At 41.3% G+C, this 19,310-nt stretch overlaps 1 protein-coding gene across 1 annotated transcript in view; it reads left to right on the plus strand.

The window, feature by feature from the left end:
- The window catches only part of LOC129696734 (coiled-coil domain-containing protein 102A-like), a 466,367-nt gene that overhangs the window by 277,240 nt on the left and 169,817 nt on the right, over positions 1 to 19,310 (plus strand). The window contains exon 7 of the mRNA XM_055634868.1: positions 11,969 to 12,139. Within this exon, the coding sequence (XP_055490843.1) occupies positions 11,969 to 12,139 (171 nt within the window). The remainder of the gene's footprint in view (positions 1 to 11,968; positions 12,140 to 19,310) is intronic.

A 19,310-nucleotide genomic window follows, 5' to 3' on the forward strand; every position in this document is an offset into this window, starting at 1 on the left:
ATGAGAGATAAGCTAAAGATATTACTGAGAAGATTAATGAGGTTGATTTTCCATTCCCACACTACTTGAAGCCTCTGGGCTAAAAACCGTACAAGAAAATGCAGAAACTGGGAAAACATATCTTCTACATAGAAACATAGAAAATAAGTGCAGGAGGAGGCCATTCGGCCCTTCGAGCCAGCACCGCCATTCATTGTGATCATGGCTGATCGTCCCCTATCAATAACCCATGCCTGCCTTCTCCCCGTATCCCTCGACTCCACTAGCCCCTAGAGCTCTATCTAACTCTCTCTTAAATCCATCCAGTGACTTGACCTCCGCTGTGGCAGGGAATTCCATAAATTCACAACTCATTCCAATTAAATTCTAAATTGATTTAATCCCACTATACCCTAAAATGATATAAATTGAACCATTAAGGATTGTGATATTCATTTAGACTCCTCCATCTCTTTGTCATCACTTTGTCTTTTTGTTCATAAATTTCCAGCATCTGCGGTTTCTCGAGTCACTTTCTGCCTTAAATAACAACTATCAACGTGAGATAATCACAGTCAGAATAGTTGAGGCTAGGATATTAGTTTTAACATATCAGACGAATACTATAAAAACTCTGTTCAGGAAAGGAACCAGGTTGTTAGTGCCACATCAATAAACTATTGTTCCAAGGGAGATTGATGAATGGATCTGGTTTCCGAAAAGGTCAATAAATGTAAGAACACTTTAATCATTTACGCATAATTGAATGTTGTAATGCATGAGGAGTGAAGTTTTTTTATCTCACAAGGGTCCAATAATTCTCTCAGAAGTGATGTGGGCCCTTTGCAAGTCTCCAACCTCGTCTCTTTTAGAAATCCGGGATAAGTGCCATCTATCCCTAAGGCTTTATTCATTTTTGAGCTCATTTAGCTTATCTATGACTTCCAGATCATTTGCAACAAAATGATTCTTTTGACTTTGGTTATCTATGTTTCTGGAGGGCAAATCAACTTTTGTTAACAACTTTGAGGAAGAAATCATTCAGAATATTGACTACATTCTGCATGTTATCATTTTTTACGCCATTTGCATTTTTATGGGTTTTACTTAATCTCTTACTGTTATAGCATTCTCAACTTTTATGTTCATCTGCTGCTATACCTTTCACACTTGCTCTTTTTACATATTATTTGGGGTTTTGATGTATTTTCTTTCTAATGTTGATTTCAATGACTCCCTTATCATTTGCTGAAATATTAGAAATTACTTTCCTTGTTATCTCACTTAATTTTGTTCTTTAGTTCATTCTGATTCACATTTATTCAGGTTGTGTTAGTTGATTCTTGATTTATTCATCATAAGGCCAGCAAACGATGTGGTTATATCTTACTATCAGAGCTTCATGGGGAAGATCTTGGAGCAACTGGGATTGACCAACATCCAACTTTGCCAAAGACACCCATGTCTCAGGGAAGAAACGCAACTTCCAGGTTATGCTAAGTGTGATTATTCTACAATTACTGTCCCTCACCATAAAAACCCATTATGCACAACCTCTTGTTAAAGAAGCAACAAAGACGGAGTAGGTCGTGAAGTTCAAGAAAACTGTAGATGATGGAAATCTAAAATAAAAACCCATTTTTGTTTTTATTTAGGACTTCAGTTGCTACTTTTGTGGACTGAATTGGAGGGGGTAACAGGTTGGGATTTGGGTTTGGGGGGAGTGAACATGCATTGTGCAAATTCTGGTCACTATCAGCAAGTGTTTCGAATGCTCTGAGAGCTAGCCTACCCTCATGCTCCTCCTCAATAGAGAATGTCTCTGGTTACAAGCTGGTTCAATTTTTAACAGTTGATTTTGTCCATGTCAGATATGATCACCCAGATTTCTCGTCATTCTTCAATGGAGACCATATATTTAATAGGGTGGGAAATATAATGTTATATTTAGTATATTATTCTCGGGATGTAGAGTTCAGGAAGAATGATCTAGTGATTCTTCTTTTGAATGCTATTTATTTTGGCGATGGAGAGCTTCCAAGTGCTTAATTCCTGTCTTTAAGTGTTCAGCTCTGGTGAAATAATCTCCAACCCTGCACTGCACTGCCCTGACCAGTGTCCTGCTACTCCCCTGCAAGAGTGCACATCAAGCAGCCTTATTTCTTGGAGCTGCGGATCCTGTTGAGAACTGCTCCCGAAAGGACTCCAGCCGTAATGGCTTAATGCCGGTTGCATGTGACTCCTAAAATCATGCTTGGTTAATCTGTCAACTGCGGAAGAGACTTTTGCATCCTTTTCACTTTTGCCCATAATACTCTTGTATTGTATTGTATTGTATTCAAATTTATTGTCATTGTCTCAATTAGAGACAACGAAATGAATTTCCCTTTACAGTCAGTATCACAAAAATAAATAAATAATAAATATTAAAACATATTAAAAAAATAAATTAGAATTAAAAAAAATAAAAAAATAAAAAAAATCATTTCCCAGTGGTTTGGTACAAATTGACAGGGGTCTACTGCACTAAGACATTTAGGCGAGTATTTTTATGCAAAGTTGAATTTCTTGGCTGGCATTCCTCTTGTCTCTTTGTGGCTGTTTGAACCCCTTATGGTTTGTGAGTGGATTTAATCTATTCTCGAAACTTGATCAAACCTTATTTCAAGAGATAGTACTCTTCTATCAAAGATAAATGATTTTGTATAATGGCCATGATTCTTCTCAGGTTAGTGGGTTTCATTATATGTTGGACTGGATAATTATATACATGTTTTCTAACTTGTAACACCACAGAAAGAGGCTATTTGACCTGTTGCTTTTGTGCAGGCTCCAAGCTGAGTTACCCCATTCTAGTTCTTCATAATTCCATAGAATGAAAATGCTTGAGTAACTCAGCAGGACAGGCAGCAACTCTGGAGAGAAGGAGTGGGTGACGTTTCAGGTCGAGACCCTCCTTCAGACTGATGTCAGGGGGGGTGGGCAGTACAGAGATAACATTTAGTCGGAGACTGTAAGACTGGTGGGAGAACTGGAGACGGAATGGGGATGGAGAGAGAGTGAAAGCAAGGGTTACTTGAAGTTAGAGAAGTCAATGTTCATACCTCTGGGGTGTAAGCTGTCCAGGCAAAATATAAGGTGCTGTTCCTCCAATTTCCGCTGGATATCTGCTAACAATGGAGGAGGCCCAGGAAAGAATGGTCAGTGTGGGAATGGAAGGGGTAGTTAAAGTGTTGAGCAACCGGGAGATCAGGTAGGTTTAGGTGGAGGTGTTCAGCGAAAGGATCGCTGAGCCAGCGCTTGGCCTTGCCGATGCACAGGAGTCCACTGTGAAATCAATTCATAATTCCATGCTCCCTTACAACCTATTTTCTCTCATTGTCCGTCAACTCTAATTCTTTTTGCACAGCCACTGGGAGAACTCATAAACTCCGCACACACAACCACCAAGGTCAGGAGTGAACTTTTGTCACTGATGCTCTGCTCTGCCTCTCCTTCTGTAGGTAAAACTACTTTCCGAAAGGTTGTATTTATCCTTGTTATAACACCCGTGTATTTTAAAGAGGAGTGAATCTCCAGTAATTCCTGCAAATTAACAGTCTAATGAATGCATTAGCCTTGATTGTGGTTATCATCTGTTCTTTTGACTAAACCAGGAGGAACCACAAACAAAGAAACACTTTTTCTCATCTATCACCCACACACACACCTGCTTCTCGCAGTGAATTCTGTGCAATGATCCAGGGACGCAAGATCTTTTTTTATATGGCGAACTATTAATGGATTGTTCAAAGTAACCAGAAAAAATATATGGCTCTCTTATGTAAAATAATTTTGGAAAGTTCATAAGATCTAGTAGCAGAATTAGGCCATTCAGCCCATCATATCTACTCTGCCATTAAATCATGGCTGATCTATCTTTCCCTCTCAACCTCATTTTCCTAATTTCGCCCGCAAACCCCTGTCACCCGTACTAATCAAGAATATATCAATGACCACCTTAAAAATATCCATTGGCGACCTCCACAGCCCTTTGTGGCAATTAATTCCACAGATTTACCACCGATTGACTAAAGAAATTCATCCTCAACTCCTTCCTATAGGTAAGTCCTTTTATTCTGAGGCTATGGGCTCTGGTCCTAGACTCTCCCACTAGTAGAAATATCCACTCCACATTCACTCTATCACGCCTTTCACTATTCAGTAAGTTACAATGAGGTGTCCTCTCATCCTTTTTGTTGCTGAGAATTCCACAGATTCACAACTCTCTGGGTGAAAAAAGTTTTTCCTCATCTCAGTTCTAAATGGCCTTCCCCTTATACTTACACTGTGACCCCTGGTTCCGGACTCCCCAACATTGAGAACATTTTTCCTGCATCTAGCAAACTTTCCAATTCTTAAGAATTTTATATGTTTCTGTAAGATACCCTCTCATCCTAAATCAGTGAAATTTACTGTAAGCCTAGTCGATCCACTTTTTCATGTGGGTCCCACCATCCTGGGAATTAACCTGGTGAACCTACACTGCACTCCCTCAATAGCATTAATGTCCTTCCTCAAAATTGGTTGGCAGACCGGAAGCAAAGAGTAGGAGTGAACAGGTCCTTTTCAGAATGGCAGGCAGTGGCGAGTGGAGTGCCGCAAGGCTCGGTGTTGGGGCCGCAACTGTTTACCATATATATTAATGATTTGGAAGAGGGAATTAGGAGCAACACTACCAAGATGACACAAAGCTGGGTGGCAGTGAACTGTGAGGAGGATGTTAGGAGATTGTAGGGTGACCTGGACAGGTTGAGTGAGTGGGCAGATGCGTGGCAGATGCAGTATAATATAGATAAATGTGATGTTATCCGCTTTGGTGGCAAAAACAAGGGGGCAGATTATTATCTCAATGTGGTTAGGTTAGGTAAGGGGGAGGTGCAGCGAGACCTGGGTGTCCTTGTACACCGGTCACTGAAAGTTGGCGTGCAGGTACAACAGGTAGTAAAGAAAGCTAATGAAATGTTGGCCTTCTTAACAAGAGGATTTCAGTATAGGAGTAAAGAGGTTCTTCTACAGTTGTATAGGGCTCTGGTGAGACCACATCTGGAGTAATGTGTAAAGTTTTGGTCTCCTAATTTGTGGAATGAGCTTCCAGTGAAGGTGGTGGAGGCAGGTTCGTTTTTTATCATTTAAAAATAAATTGGATAGTTATATGGATGGGAAATATATATATGGCCTGTTTCCGTGCTGTAATTGTTATATGTTATATGGTTATAAGGACATCGTTGTGATTGAGGCAGTGCAGCGTAGGTTCACAAGATTAATCCTTGGGATGGCTGGACTGTCATATGAGGAAAGGTTGAAAAGACGGCTTGTATTCACTGGAGTTTAGAAAGATGGGGGATCTCATAGAAACATGTAAAATTATAAAAGGACTGGACAAGCTAGATGCAGGAATAATGTTCCCAATGTTGGGCGAGTCCAGAACCAGGGGCCACAGTCTTAGAATAAAGGGGAGGTAATTTAAGACTGAGGTGATAAAAAACATTTTCACCCAGAGAGTTGTGAATGTATGGAATTCCAGACCATAGGGCAGTGGAGGCCAAGTCACTGGATGGATTTAAGAGAGAGTTAGATAGAGCTCTAGGGGCTAGTGGAGTTAAGGGATATGGGGAGAAGGCAGGCATGGGTTATTGATAGGGGACGATCAGCCATGATCACAATGAATGCCGGTGCTGGCTCGAAGGGCCAAATGGCCTCCTCCTCCACCTATTTTCTATGGTTCTATCTATGTTTCTATGACAATTCTCAAATTATGGAAATATTAATTTTGGGAGGAAAAGAAAACAATTAAAATAATTGGGGACATGATTTTATGTGGATAAGTTTCACAAACTGTTGTCTGTAGTTTTGAAAGTTCTGTGTTTGGCCCAAGTTACCTAAATCTAGAAGGGTCATCAGCAGTAATATGAAATTTGACATCCAATAACCTTCTCCTTAATAAATGTAACAAACATATATCTTGAGTTATCTCAGCAGGGAATTAACTTTTCCACTTTTTATTACTTTCAGCATTTTATGAAAAGAAGTGCACTCCATATGTAATGCAATGTAATCCTGCTTGGTTAGTTTACAACCCAACAGTATGAATATTGAATTTTGTAATATCTCCGTACTCCCCTCTCTTTTCTTTGTCCCTCTTCCCAGTGCCTACTGATGGCTCCCCCATCTTACACCACCCAAGTCACCCTGCTTCCTTCCCCTCTTTCATATGCTCATTGGTCCATCCCAGTCCCATATTTCCCTTTTATCCCCCTGTCCAATTTCACTAATATCCCTACTTCCCCATTACATTTCATTTCTCCTCATCTTTTGTTATCTGATCGTTTCACCTCTAGCCTCTGTCACTTACTTCATCCATCTGACAACCCTCCTCACACCTGTATCAACCTATAACTTGTCAGACATTGCCCTACCTCCACCTCCCTTTTCCAGCTTTTTCCCCCCACTCCATCAGTCTGAAGAATGGTCCCAACCCGAAATATCCCTGATGTTGTTTGATCCACAGACTTCCTCCAGCTCGATGTTTGCTCATGATTTCAGCATCTACAGTTTCTAGTCTCTCCAAATTTACTGTTTTTCTCTTCTAATATTTTAAGAATGAGTTTGGTTTCTACTTCCCCAAAAAAAACCCAGCAACCATAATTAATCATAGCGATTTAAAACAATTGAAATGAGGTCATATTAATCATCTAGGGTACATAATGTTTGCTGCTAAAACTGAGCCATTCGATGGCTGATGACAGGTGTTTAATTGTAACTCTTCATTTATGGGAGTTCAGCATTATTGTATTTGAATGGTCCTGTGTTTTGAACATCGTTAATTGATGGTTTGGAAATGGGAGATGGCTGCTTGGTTGTGAAACTGCAAAACTGACTTTTCAAGCTCTGGTATAACAACGCATGGCTGAGAAATGTTTGTGCTGTCAGATCCATTTCCACTTGTCAGTTTTGCTTCCTCTGGCTTTGTCTGGCTGGGAGTTGAAGGTCAAAGCAAATAGGCATCCTGTTGAGGAGGCACAAGGAAGATTAATCAGATCTGCACTGTGGCTCCACTCAGACAAATATTTAGCAGAGCAGAACAATAATTGTAAATAATGAACTGATTTCGAAAAATACTATGTACACAAAAGTCTATGTGACACCACATCCGTCTAAAATATTAGCCTCAACAGTAGTCTATTGTTTATTCCCAGTGTTACAAACATTGAAGAAACAAATGCTTCCATTCAATAAAGAGTGGAGCTGACTTTTGGGTCATATATATCAAAACAGAGATCTGTGTGATACTTGAAATTATATTATAGCACAAAGCATGTGACATTCCTTTTGTTCACGAGCTCCAACCCATTATTCTGTTGTGCGGAGAGATGTGAATGCCAAGATTTGTGTTTATTGCCAAACAATGCCCGAGGCTGAACATTACCCACCACCGCATTGAGTCTTAATATCTGCCTGAAAGGGCTGCAGTGTAATCGTCAAATTCGACAACTGTCTCTCGACAAGATAACCTAAATCGATTCCAGGTGAACAGTTTTGTGAATGCACGATGCATGTAGCCATGACAACTTTTAGATCAAAATTTTAATACTTTTTCTGCCGAGTTGAAAATATACTCAGCAGAACAATGTTTGACAGGGGTTAACCACACTTACCAAATGTTATTTTACTATAGGTAGCTATAGTTTTTATTGGATTAGATTATGCTATCTAACTATATATATTTTTAACTGTTTACACAATTGTCTTAATGAAGGGTCCTGATCCAAAACGTCGCCTATCCATGTTCTCCAGTGATGCTGCTTGACCACTGAGTGATTCCAGCATTGTGTCAGTTTTTATAGTAATTTGCAGTTGGAAGGTTGCATTATTTGGATCATATTTAATACAGTCTATATTAAAATAGCATCCTTACCAACTGCATCAAAGTATGGTATGGCAACTGCTCTGTCTCCGACTGGAAGGCATTGCAGAGGGTGGTGAAAATTGCCCAACGCATCACCGGTTCCTCGCTCCCCTCCATTGAGTGTCCAAAGCAAGCGCTGTCTGCGGAGGGTGCTCAGCATCGCCAAGGACTGCTCTCACCCCAACCATGGACTGTTTACCCTCCTACCATCCGGGAGGCGCTACAGGTCTCTCCGTTGCCGAACCAGCAGGTCGAGGAACAGCTTCTTCCCGGCGGCTGTCACTCTACTCAACAACGTACCTCGGTGACTGCCAATCACCCCCCCCCCCCCCCCCCCCCGACACTTATTATTCTTTATTCAAATCATTTGCTATGTCGCTCTTCCAGGGAGATGCTAAATGCATTTCGTTGTCTCTGTACTGTACACTGACAATGACAATTAAAGTTGAATCTGAATCTGAATCTGAATCTGAAAATAAAATAACTGTATAATTTCACATGTATTGAAAAGACCCCAATTTAAAACCAGTATCAATTGAATCACTACCCGGCTTGAATAAGTTGTTTTGTGACCACACATAGTATCCAGTACTTATTTCTGTCTGTGAAATGGTAGCAAACATCAATGAAATTGGATATCCAGTTGAAAGTTTTTCCCAGAACCTTTTCCATGACCATTTTTCTGGGGATCACTCTCACTGTGTTTGTGAAAGGTACACAAGGAGTGTGATTTGGATTTCCCATTGCAACACTGTCTTAAACTGGCATGGAGGTTTGCGACTGAATGAATGCATGCTTCAAAGGCAGGAGAGTGAGTGGGAGGTAGACAAAAATGCTGGAGAAACTCAGCGGGTGCAGCAGCATCTATGGAGCGAAGGAAATAGGCGACGTTTCGGGCCGAATGGCCCGAAACGTCGCCTATTTCCTTCGCTCCATAGATGCTGCTGCACCCGCTGAGTTTCTCCAGCATTTTTGTGTACCTTTGATCTTCCAGCATCTGCAGTTCCTTCTTGAACACAACAGAGTGAGTGGGAGAGTGTTCCTGGGGGACAACAGCACCTTGATAGACTGGTGAATTATACTACCCAGTCCAGGGGAACGATGGAGACTCTCCAAGACTTCATCATTCCCAGAGGCTCGTGGGGGGAGGAAGTTAACAGTGAGATCACTGCAAGCTTATAACTGTATCGTGGGGAAGCCTACAATGTAGGTAAATGCAAGTGCTTACTCTGCTTGCTCCAATGGCCTGAAGGAAACATCGGCAAAACAGTCTCTCCTTGAGATGACCTACAGTGATCAGCAGTGAGCAGCAAACGCTCACACGTGGCAGCAGTCAGCATGCCTAGATTGGTCCTTAGATTCAGATTCAGATTCAATTTTAATTGTCATTGTCAGTGTACAGTACAGAGACAACGAAATGCATTTAGCATCTCCCTTTAAGAGCGACATAGCAAACGATTTGAATAAAAAAAAATAATAATAAGTGTGTCGGAAGTCACCTCGTGGAGACTTTGACAGCCGCCGGAAAGAAGGTGATCCTCGTGCGGTTCCCGGAGGTTGCAGGTGGTTGCCGGAGGTTGCAGGTAGTGGAGACTGACAACAACCTCTGGGAACCTCCGGGAACCGCATGGAAACCTTGGGTGGGGCGCAAAGTCTCCAGAGGTTTTCGTTCAGGTTTCCTAAGTGGGACAGGGGCATTAGATTCCATTTCAGGTTGTGGGAGCTCACAGGCTCTTTGACTGCAATGATAGAGTTGTGAGAATTTGGTCTTTATGTAGCATGGATTCAAGGAATACAGGGTTGTAAGATCTGTCTGTTCTGCAAATAACTGCCACTTCCAGAGCAGTAGGTTTGAAAACCTCATGGCAGTTCTACTTTGGCATGTTGAAGTAGCTTTGTGCAACTTTGCACCAGAATTAAAAAGACCAAGCGGAATGCCATTCCCGCTGAAAATATTGATTACATTTGTTCCTAGTACTGAGAAATGTGAGCAAAACTGATGTATGAGTGCAGTAAATTTTCACCAGCATAGTACTATTTTTATTTTGAATTACGAACATAAATTTACCAAAACTCTGCTTTAAATGAAAATTATTAAATCTAATGCAGGTGCAGGAACTACCATCTACGTGGTTAATTCAAAATCCGTTCACCAGGATAAGAAGCAACAAAGAATGCTGAATGCAGTTTATTGCCTGTGAATCAATATCAACTGCACTAATTTTGCACTGAGTGCTGAACATGAGCATGCAGCATTCTCCTTTTCATCACTAGAGATTGAAGTTCCTAATATCATTATATTTTATTGCAACTAACACATTTCACTTTAATTTATCTTGGTAAAGTATTTCTTGCGGGAAGTCATATATATCATCATGTAACAAAGAATTAGACCTGATTGCAATTCTCTTTGAATATGCCCCACAGAGATTAAAGGATGCAATGAGAGGATACTAGGAAATTGTTATTCCTGACATCATCAGTTTCCATGCATGTTCTAATTCTGAGTTAGGTTAATACGATAGCAACATTATTCAATGTTGCATACCGATTGACATCCTGATATGTCTGTTCTACTTACTTTTGATGGGCAGTGGTATTTAAAATTCATCACCCACCCTATATCATGCTTTCTCCAACTCTTCTACCAAATGCACGGGCACATTGGCTGATACTGTGGAATGAGTATGCCATTCAAATGGAGGATGCCCATGAGCATGCGACCTGATTGCGGCAAGCGCGACCAAACTGGAAGCGGGGGCCGCGCGGAGGTGGAGTGATCCCCGTACAGGGCCGGTCCCACCAGTATGCGCCTGCATGCGGCGAGTGTGACCAAACCGGAAGCGGGGGCTGTGCGGAGGTCGAGTGAGTGACGTGAAGTTCGAGTGAAGTCCGCGGGAAGTTTGTGTGTGACGTCCGGCGTCGAGATACTGCGCACGCCCGTCGAGGCGGTGCATACGGCGTCGAGGCGGCTGCGGGCCGGCAGGCCGTTGCCGCACAGAATTTTTTTACACGGTCAGTTTTTCGGAGCCCCGCGTGAGGTCGGGACCACCTCCGCACAACTCCATATGGCTCCAACGATCGAAGCGGGAACGGCCCCGCGAGGCCGTACGGTTCAAGCGACCACGTTAGGTCGAGCTTGCCGCATGGAGTTGCATGCTCATGGGACAGGCCCTTTAGAGCCAAACTTTGTGGCCAGTTTATATAACAATGTGCCTCTTGAGGAAAGAGACAGGCTTATAGATTTTATTCCAAAGACTATTCCTCAATATTTCCTTAATATAGCACTGAAATGTGATTTAGATTATGTAACCGTCTAAAAGTTGAACATGGGTCTCACATTGGTATTACTGCTAACAACAGAGCAAAACTCAAATGAATTCAATAAAAAAAACCAATGGATTCTTGATCAATGAAGTAGAAGAATTCAATCTGAAACTGAATGGTCTGGATACAGAGCTTTGATCACTATTTAGAATAAATATTGCACAGCACAGCAACAGGCCCTTTGGCATGGTTGTGGTCAATGCAACCAAGGTTCCTACTTGAGCTAGTTCCATTTTCTTGTGTTTGGCCCATATCTCTTTAGGAAATCTGAACGGAAACCTCTGGAGACTTTGCGCCCCACTCAAGGTTTCCGTGCGGTTCCCGGAGGTTGCAGGTGGTTGCCGGAGGTTGCAGGTAGTGGAAGCAGGTAGGGAGACTGACAAAAACCTCCGGGAACCGCACGGAAATCTTGGGCGGGGCACAAAGTCTCCAGAGGTTTTCGTTCAGGTTTCCTAAGTGGGACAGGGGCATGCACCTGTCTAAATGTCTTTTCAATGTTGTAATTTTACCTGCCTGCAGTTATTTCTCAAGCAGGTTTAATTGAAATACTCACCACCCTCTATGTTAAAAACTTGTAAAACCTATCCTGTCATTCTCTTGGAAACCTTGGTGGCGTCTAAGCCAGTGTTCTTGGCCTTTGCTTAGATTTATAAACTTAAAGATAATTAGTCAACATATTTATGTCAATAGATTAATCTTTTTTTGTAACTCTAGGAACTGTCTGACCTTCGACATGCCCTTAATAAACTGAAGAAGCAATACCAAGATAAGATGGCTGAGCTTACTCATTCCAATAGAAGAGTTGAACAGCATGAATCTGAGGTGAAGAAGTTGAGGATGCGTGTGGAGGAACTGAAGAAGGAACTAGCACAAACAGAAGATGAGGTATGTGGTAATACCTAGTGTTAGGTCAAAATCGATCATATCTTGGAATAACCAATTTGGTTTAAGAGATCGCACAGTTAAAGTTACTTGGTAAACCTCCACCTTGCACGTGGAATTGCACTCGGATTATAACTCTTGGTTCACTGCTACTGAGTGTGACATGGACCATTTCCCTTTTCTTGAGAGCCACCAGTTGGCATAGGCAGATATGGAAAATAAAATAAAGGCCCTAATTACATTTGGTTGGCTAGATTGAGTTTGAATTCATTGTCCTCGGCAATTTACCAAATTGAATCCGAATTTGGCTTGCTGAAGGTGATAGTTGAGGGTGAATTCTACAATGAAAGGCCTGTGACTGCAGGGATCAGTGCTGGGACCTTTACTGTGTGTTACATATATTAATAATCTAGATATGAATATAAAGGTACGATTAGTACACATCCATACAACATACAAATTGATGGAGTTTTGAAAGTGGATTATGTCTGGCTGCAGAAAACTATTGATGAGGTGGTAAGATGGCAGAGAAATGGAAATAGTATTCAATGATAAGAAATTTTGGGAGGACTAATGTGGGTGAGAAACACACAATAAATGGTAAGAGGAGGTGCAGAGGAACTAATGCAGCATAATTTACACTTTCAAGGATCGCTGAAGGCAGCAGCACAGGTTGGTACGGTGGTTAAGAAGGCATGCAGAATACTCACCTTCATTATTCAAGGCACAGAAAATTAGAGCAGGAAGATAATCGTGCAACTACATGCAACATTAGTTAGACTGCAGCTGAACGCTTTGTGCAGTTTTTATTGTCCATAGGAATGTCATGACTGTGCTGGAGTGAGTGCAGAGGAGATTCACCAGGATATCGCCTGCAATGGAGTGTTTCAGCTATGACTGGATACACAAGGTTTGCTTTCCTTGGAGTGTGAAGGAGGCTGAGGGAGGAGCAGCCTGGGGTATACCAAATTATGAGAGGAACAGATAAATTAGGTAGCAAGAAACATTTGCATTTTTGATTATTGTCATATTAAAGACACAGTTAAATAATCAAAGGGCTCAAATTGAAGTAAGGAGGCAGAGGTTTCGAAGGGATTTGAGGATGATTTTCTTTTCACGCAAAGGGTTGTTGAAGTCTGGAATGTGCCGGCATTTTCACAACATTTATAAAATCTTTAGCTAAGCACTCAAAGTACCATTGCATATAGGCCTGTAAAATTGGTTTACTATAGATGGGTACATAATGGCCACCCTGGACACATTGATGCATTGTATAACTGCATGTCTCTAAGACCACTGAGTCCCAGAAATCTTGGATCTACGCATCTTCAGTATTTGTACATCATTGTTAATGTTAAACCAATTCGCAAGCATTCAGCTCTTTGACAGTCAGTTCAACCAGCTTTCAAAGTCATGAACACTGCCCATGATCTCACCAATTAATTTGGAGATCTCATCCACTCCAAGTAAGAGTGGGTTTAGTGATTGTAGATTTCAAGAAGCTTTCTGGAAATGTCAGACCATTTGATTCGATTTGAATACACAAGATCATTGCTGTGGATTGTGGATGATCAGCCATGATCACATTGTGGATTGTGGATGATCAGCCATGATCACATTGAATGGCAGTGCTGGCTCGAAGGGCTGAATGACCTACTCCTGCACCTATTGTCTATTGTCTATTGACTTAATACTTGCTTAGTAACTAAATTATATTTTATTACTTTCCTTATTACTTTAGTATTGTCAAGGTTTTCAAAGTACAGTTTGACGAAACAGATTTAAAGGTGTCTTTAAAATGGCAATCAATACAAAGTGAGACTGATAAAAATATATTTTATCCCATTCACCAATGTTAGCAGTATCAAGTAATAATAATAATAATAATAATAATAATAATAATAATAATAATAATAATAATAATAATAATAATAATAATAATAATAATAATAATAATAATAATAATACATTTTATTTATGGGCGCCTTTAAAGAGTCTCAAGGACACCTTACAAAAATTTAGCAGGTAGAGAAAAAACATGTAAGGGGAATGAAATAAATAGTAGTAGACATGACTAGTACACAAAGTAAAGACAGAATTCAATTCAAAACACAATATGAGGCAATTAATGCACAGATGAAAAGGGAGGGGGACGTGGGGCTAAGGATAGGCAGAGGTGAAGAGATGGGTCTTGGGGCGGGACTGGAAGATGGTGAGGGACACGGAATTGCGGATCAGTTGGGGGAGGCAGTTCCAGAGCCTGGGAGCTGCCCTGGAGAAGGCACTGTCCCCAAAACTACGGAGGTTGGACTTGTGGATGGAGAGGAGACCGGCTGATGTGGATCTGAGGGACCGTGAGGGTTGGTAGGGGGAGAGGAGGTCAGTGAGATATGGGGGGGGGGCAGATGGTGGAGGGCTTTGTAGGTGAGGATCAGGATTTTGTAGGTGATCCGGTGGGAGATGGGAAGCCAGTGAAGTACAGGCATAAAGCCCATTTCTTTATTTTTAATGCTATTAATTGTTCACACGTTTGGATATCAGATTCATATATAGAAAGTATTGTGGGACCTGCAGGACAGAAAGCTTTCTCCTGAGTTTTTCTCAGCGAGAGAATAATCTTTAACCAATTACCTCGAACTGTTTCTTCCCAGTGGAGAAATACATTTTATTTGCTTGAATGCTCTTTCAAGGTTCTGATGCATTTGGAAAAGATAGTCAATAATAAACATCAATATTATTTATTTGAGAGCAAAATGTGCTTTATATTTGCATATCTATTCAGATTCCAGCCTTGAGCAAGAATTGCTGCAAGGTGGCTTCTCCCAAATGTGTGTGGTGAATCATCCTCTCATTAATATTTTGTAATGTTCATATAATAATAATAATAATAATAATAATTTTATTTATAGAGCACTTTAAAAACAAACATAGCTGCAACAAAGTGCTGTACATCACTAATCATTGACAAAAAGTTAATACACACCAAAAATAACAATCAAAAGAAATAGTAGGAAAAGACATGTAAAATAAAGAAACATCAAAACACCACAAACAGAAGCAAAGCCTCAGGCATGGTCAAAAGCCAGGGAGTACAAATGCGTTTTAACACTGGATTTGAAGATGGACAGTGAGGGGGCCTGTCTGATGTGCAGCGGCAGGGTGTTCCAGAGTGCCGGAGCAGCAACAGAAAAGGCTCTATCCCCTCTGAGCCTCCGACTAGACCTCGGTACCTCCAGGAGCAGCTGACCAGCTGACCTGAGGGACCGGGCAGGAGTGTATGGGTGGAGCAGCTCAGAGAGGTAAGGCGGGGCGAGCCCATTCAGAGATTTAAAAAAAATATAGTCTTCAGACTAATCATTTGTTTACTAAATTTTTGATGCACCTGTTTCCTTCAGTGGTGGAATTATAAACATGGCAATGAGAGCTAATGGGGCTTTCTGCTCAATGTTCAGCATTGATTTTTCTTCACTTCCACTTTAGTGAGGTTGGTTATTCTGCTTTGACTGGGTTGAGGTTGGTAGATTTGTATGCCTCCCTAAGCTAAGGCACATTTAAATGGTAAATAGGCCACACTCCAAGATGATATTTGTACATAATAAAGGCACTATATTTGTACTGTGAATACTTTCACAGATCACCAAAGGTACAGCACATTTTTACAATTTAGCTGCCTGTTAACCCGTGCTGTACTTTATCTTCTGGAACCATTTTAAAATTACATTTTAACGTCCGAGACCTATGCAAATACTACACTGTTGCAGAATTACTTCGGTATTAATGCATTTTCATGCTTATTGAGAACCAGTACAGTACTCTTCACAAATCAATAATGCTAATTAGGAACAGCATAAGACATTCTTATTGAATTACAAAATGGCTGGAATTGACATTTGACAAGTTAGTGTGCTTGTTCAGGAGCGACTCGGATCCAATTAATCTGCTTTCCCCACCTCTCTCTCCATCCACTCACCCTTCCCAGTTCCCCTACCAGTCTTACTGTCTCCGACAACATTTTATCTCTGTTCTACCCACTCCCCTGACATCACTATGTAACTAGTAGCGTGGATAGGGGAGAACCAGTGGATGTGGTGCATCTGGACTTCCAGAAGGCTTTCGACAAGGTCCCACATAAGAGATTAGTATACAAACTTAAAGCACACGGCATTGGGGGTTCAGTATTGATGTGGATAGGGAACTGGCTGGCAAACAGGAAGCAAAGAGTAGGAGTAAACGGGTCCTTTTCACAATGGCAGGCAGTGACTAGTGGGGTACCCCAAGGCTCAGTGCTGGGACCCCAGCTATTTACAATATATATTAATGATCTGGATGAGGGAATTGAAGGCAATATCTCCAAGTTTGCGGGTGACACTAAGCTGGGCGGCAGTGTTAGCTGTGAGGAGGATGCTAGGAGACTGCAAGGTGACTTGGATAGGCTGGGTGAGTGGGCAAATGTTTGGCAGATGCAGTATAATGTGGATAAATGTGAGGTTATCCATTTTGCTGGCAAAAACGGGAAGGCAGACTATTATCTAAATGGTGGCCGATTGGGAAAGGGGGAGATGCAGCGAGACCTGGGTGTCATGGTACACCAGTCATTGAAGGTAGGCATGCAGGTGCAGCAGGCAGTAAAGAAAGCGAATGGTCTGTTGGCTTTCATAGCAAAAGGATTTGAGTATAGGAGCAGGGAGGTTCTACTGCAGTTGTACAGGGTCTTGGTGAGACCACACCTGGAGTATTGCGTACAGTTTTGGTCTCCAAATCTGAGGAAGGACATTATTGCCATGGAGGGAGTGCAGAGTTCACCAGACTGATTCCTGGGATGCCAGGACTGTTTTATGAAGAAAGACTGGATAGACTTGGTTTATACTCTCTAGAATTTAGGAGATTGAGAGGGGATCTTATAGAAACTTACAAAATTCTTAAGGGGTTGGACAGGCTAGATGCAGGAAGATTGTTCCCGATGTTGGGGAAGTCCAGGACAAGAGGTCACAGCTTAAGGATAAGGGGGAAATCCTTAAAAACCGAGATGAGGAGAACTTTTTTCACACAGAGAGCGGTGAATCTCAGGAACTCTCTGCCACAGAGGGTAGTTGAGGCCAGTTCATTGGCTATATTTAAGAGGAAGTTAGATGTAGCCCTTGTGGCCAAGGGGATCAGAGGGTATGGAGAGATGGCAGGTACGGGATACTGAGTTGGATGATCAGCCATGATCATATTGAATGGCGGTGCAGGCTCGAAGGGCCGAATGGCCTACTCCTGCACCTAATTTCTATGTTTCCATGTTTCTATCAGTCTGAAGAAGAGTCTCGCCTGGAAACGTCACCCATTCCTTCTCTCCAGAGATGCCCTCTGTCCCGTTGAGTTACTCCAGCATTTTGTGTCTACCTTCCATTTAATCCAACATCTGCAGTTCTTTCCCACACATCCAATTAATCAGCTTCATTTGTGATTCTGGAAATGTTATAAGTATGAGCCTGGAGAGATATCTTGGTTGTTTTGATTTTACTTTGTAATTCACCCAAATTTAAAATCCAGCATTATAGATAGTAAAACTTTCAGCCTATGTTGCATTTTTTACCATTTGAATAGATGGGATGTTCAATACTACTTTTAAAAGTGTTGTACTGAAATTTCTGTAAAATAAATTGTGGCCTTCTTTCGATTGTGCTTGTTTGCCGTCCCAAGGAAGATCATAAAATTAAGACATCCTTTAAAAGCCTTTGAAGTGATGTTTTTCTATAAACTAAAATACTGAAGCCCCTGCCCCACGATGTGAGTTTACCCAAGAGCTCTCCCGAGTTAACAAAGAAAAATCAAACTCGTGGTACTTCATCACGAGTATTTTTTTACTCTTGGAAATTTATCACACTGTTGAAAATACCTCACGAGTTTCCGCGTTTCCCCGAGTACCTTCCATTAGCATTACGAGCCGCTACGAAACATCCACGAGCTCCGACGTACGTACATTCTACGTACTTACCACGAGTTTGATTTGATTTTAAACTCGGGAGAGCTCTTGGGTAAACTCGCATCGTGGGGCAGGGCCTTAGTGAGCTGACCATTGTTCAGCAATATACTCAGGAAATGTTTTTATTTGCAGAGAATTAAAACAGGGCCCTTCAGCACACAAAGGCCACTCTGTCCATCATATGTCCTGTTGCTCCATTTCTACACAAATCCCAACATATTCTTGTCACGTTTCCATCTATTCCCACATTTTGTACCACTCACCCATGCATCAAACTCAATTTACAGTGGCCAGTTAACCTAACAATCCACGCATTTGGCATGTTAATGAAAATGGAGCACCTGCGGGAAATCCAAGCTGTCACGGAGAATGGATAAACCCTACACGGATTTCAAGTGGAAAATCAGACACTTGCAAGTTGTGAAATAAATTGATTCAAATTTTACTTTTATTGTATACCTATTTTCACCTTGATTAATCAAACTCTGCCAAGTCAAGACTCTTACATGTATCAAGGACAATGTTTTAAAGCAAAACAACCTTAGTTGTCTGAAGAAGGCAGATTAGTATACAAACTAAAAGCACACGGTATTGGGGGTTCAGTATTGATGTGGATAGAGAACTGGCTGGCAAACAGGAAGCAAAGAGTAGGAATAAACGGGTCCTTTTCACAATGGCAGGCAGTGACAAGTAGGGTACCGCAAGGCTCAGTGCTGGGACCCCAGCTATTTACAATATATATTAATGATTTGGACGATGGAATTGAATGCAACATCTCCAAGTTTGCAGATGACACGAAGCTGCAGGCTCAAAGGGCCGAATGGCCTACTCCTGCACCTATTTTCTATGTTTCTATGTATCTATGTATGGGCATCACCAGTATTTTCTGTATTTTCTGTTGCTATATATGCCAGTTTATATAGGTTTATATTCATTCATATTGTAAATGTCCCAGTATTCAGAAATTTGTATGTTCATAAATGGTGTTCAAAATGGAAGTTCTGTCCAGCCAGATATGTTCTCAAGTTTTTCATTGTCAATGTATTCAACATTTCTATATAGTATTCAACTTTCTTAGTACTCTGCATTCATTGAATAGACAGTGTTTCCCTGTACCCAAACCAGCAGTCGAATTGAACTGGTCTAATGCAGTTTGGTTCCATCATTAAATATGTTGTGTTCCAGTGTGAGAGATTTTATATTTTA

This window comes from Leucoraja erinacea, chromosome 4 (assembly GCF_028641065.1).
Source record: "Leucoraja erinacea ecotype New England chromosome 4, Leri_hhj_1, whole genome shotgun sequence".
Lineage (NCBI taxonomy): Eukaryota > Metazoa > Chordata > Chondrichthyes > Rajiformes > Rajidae > Leucoraja > Leucoraja erinaceus.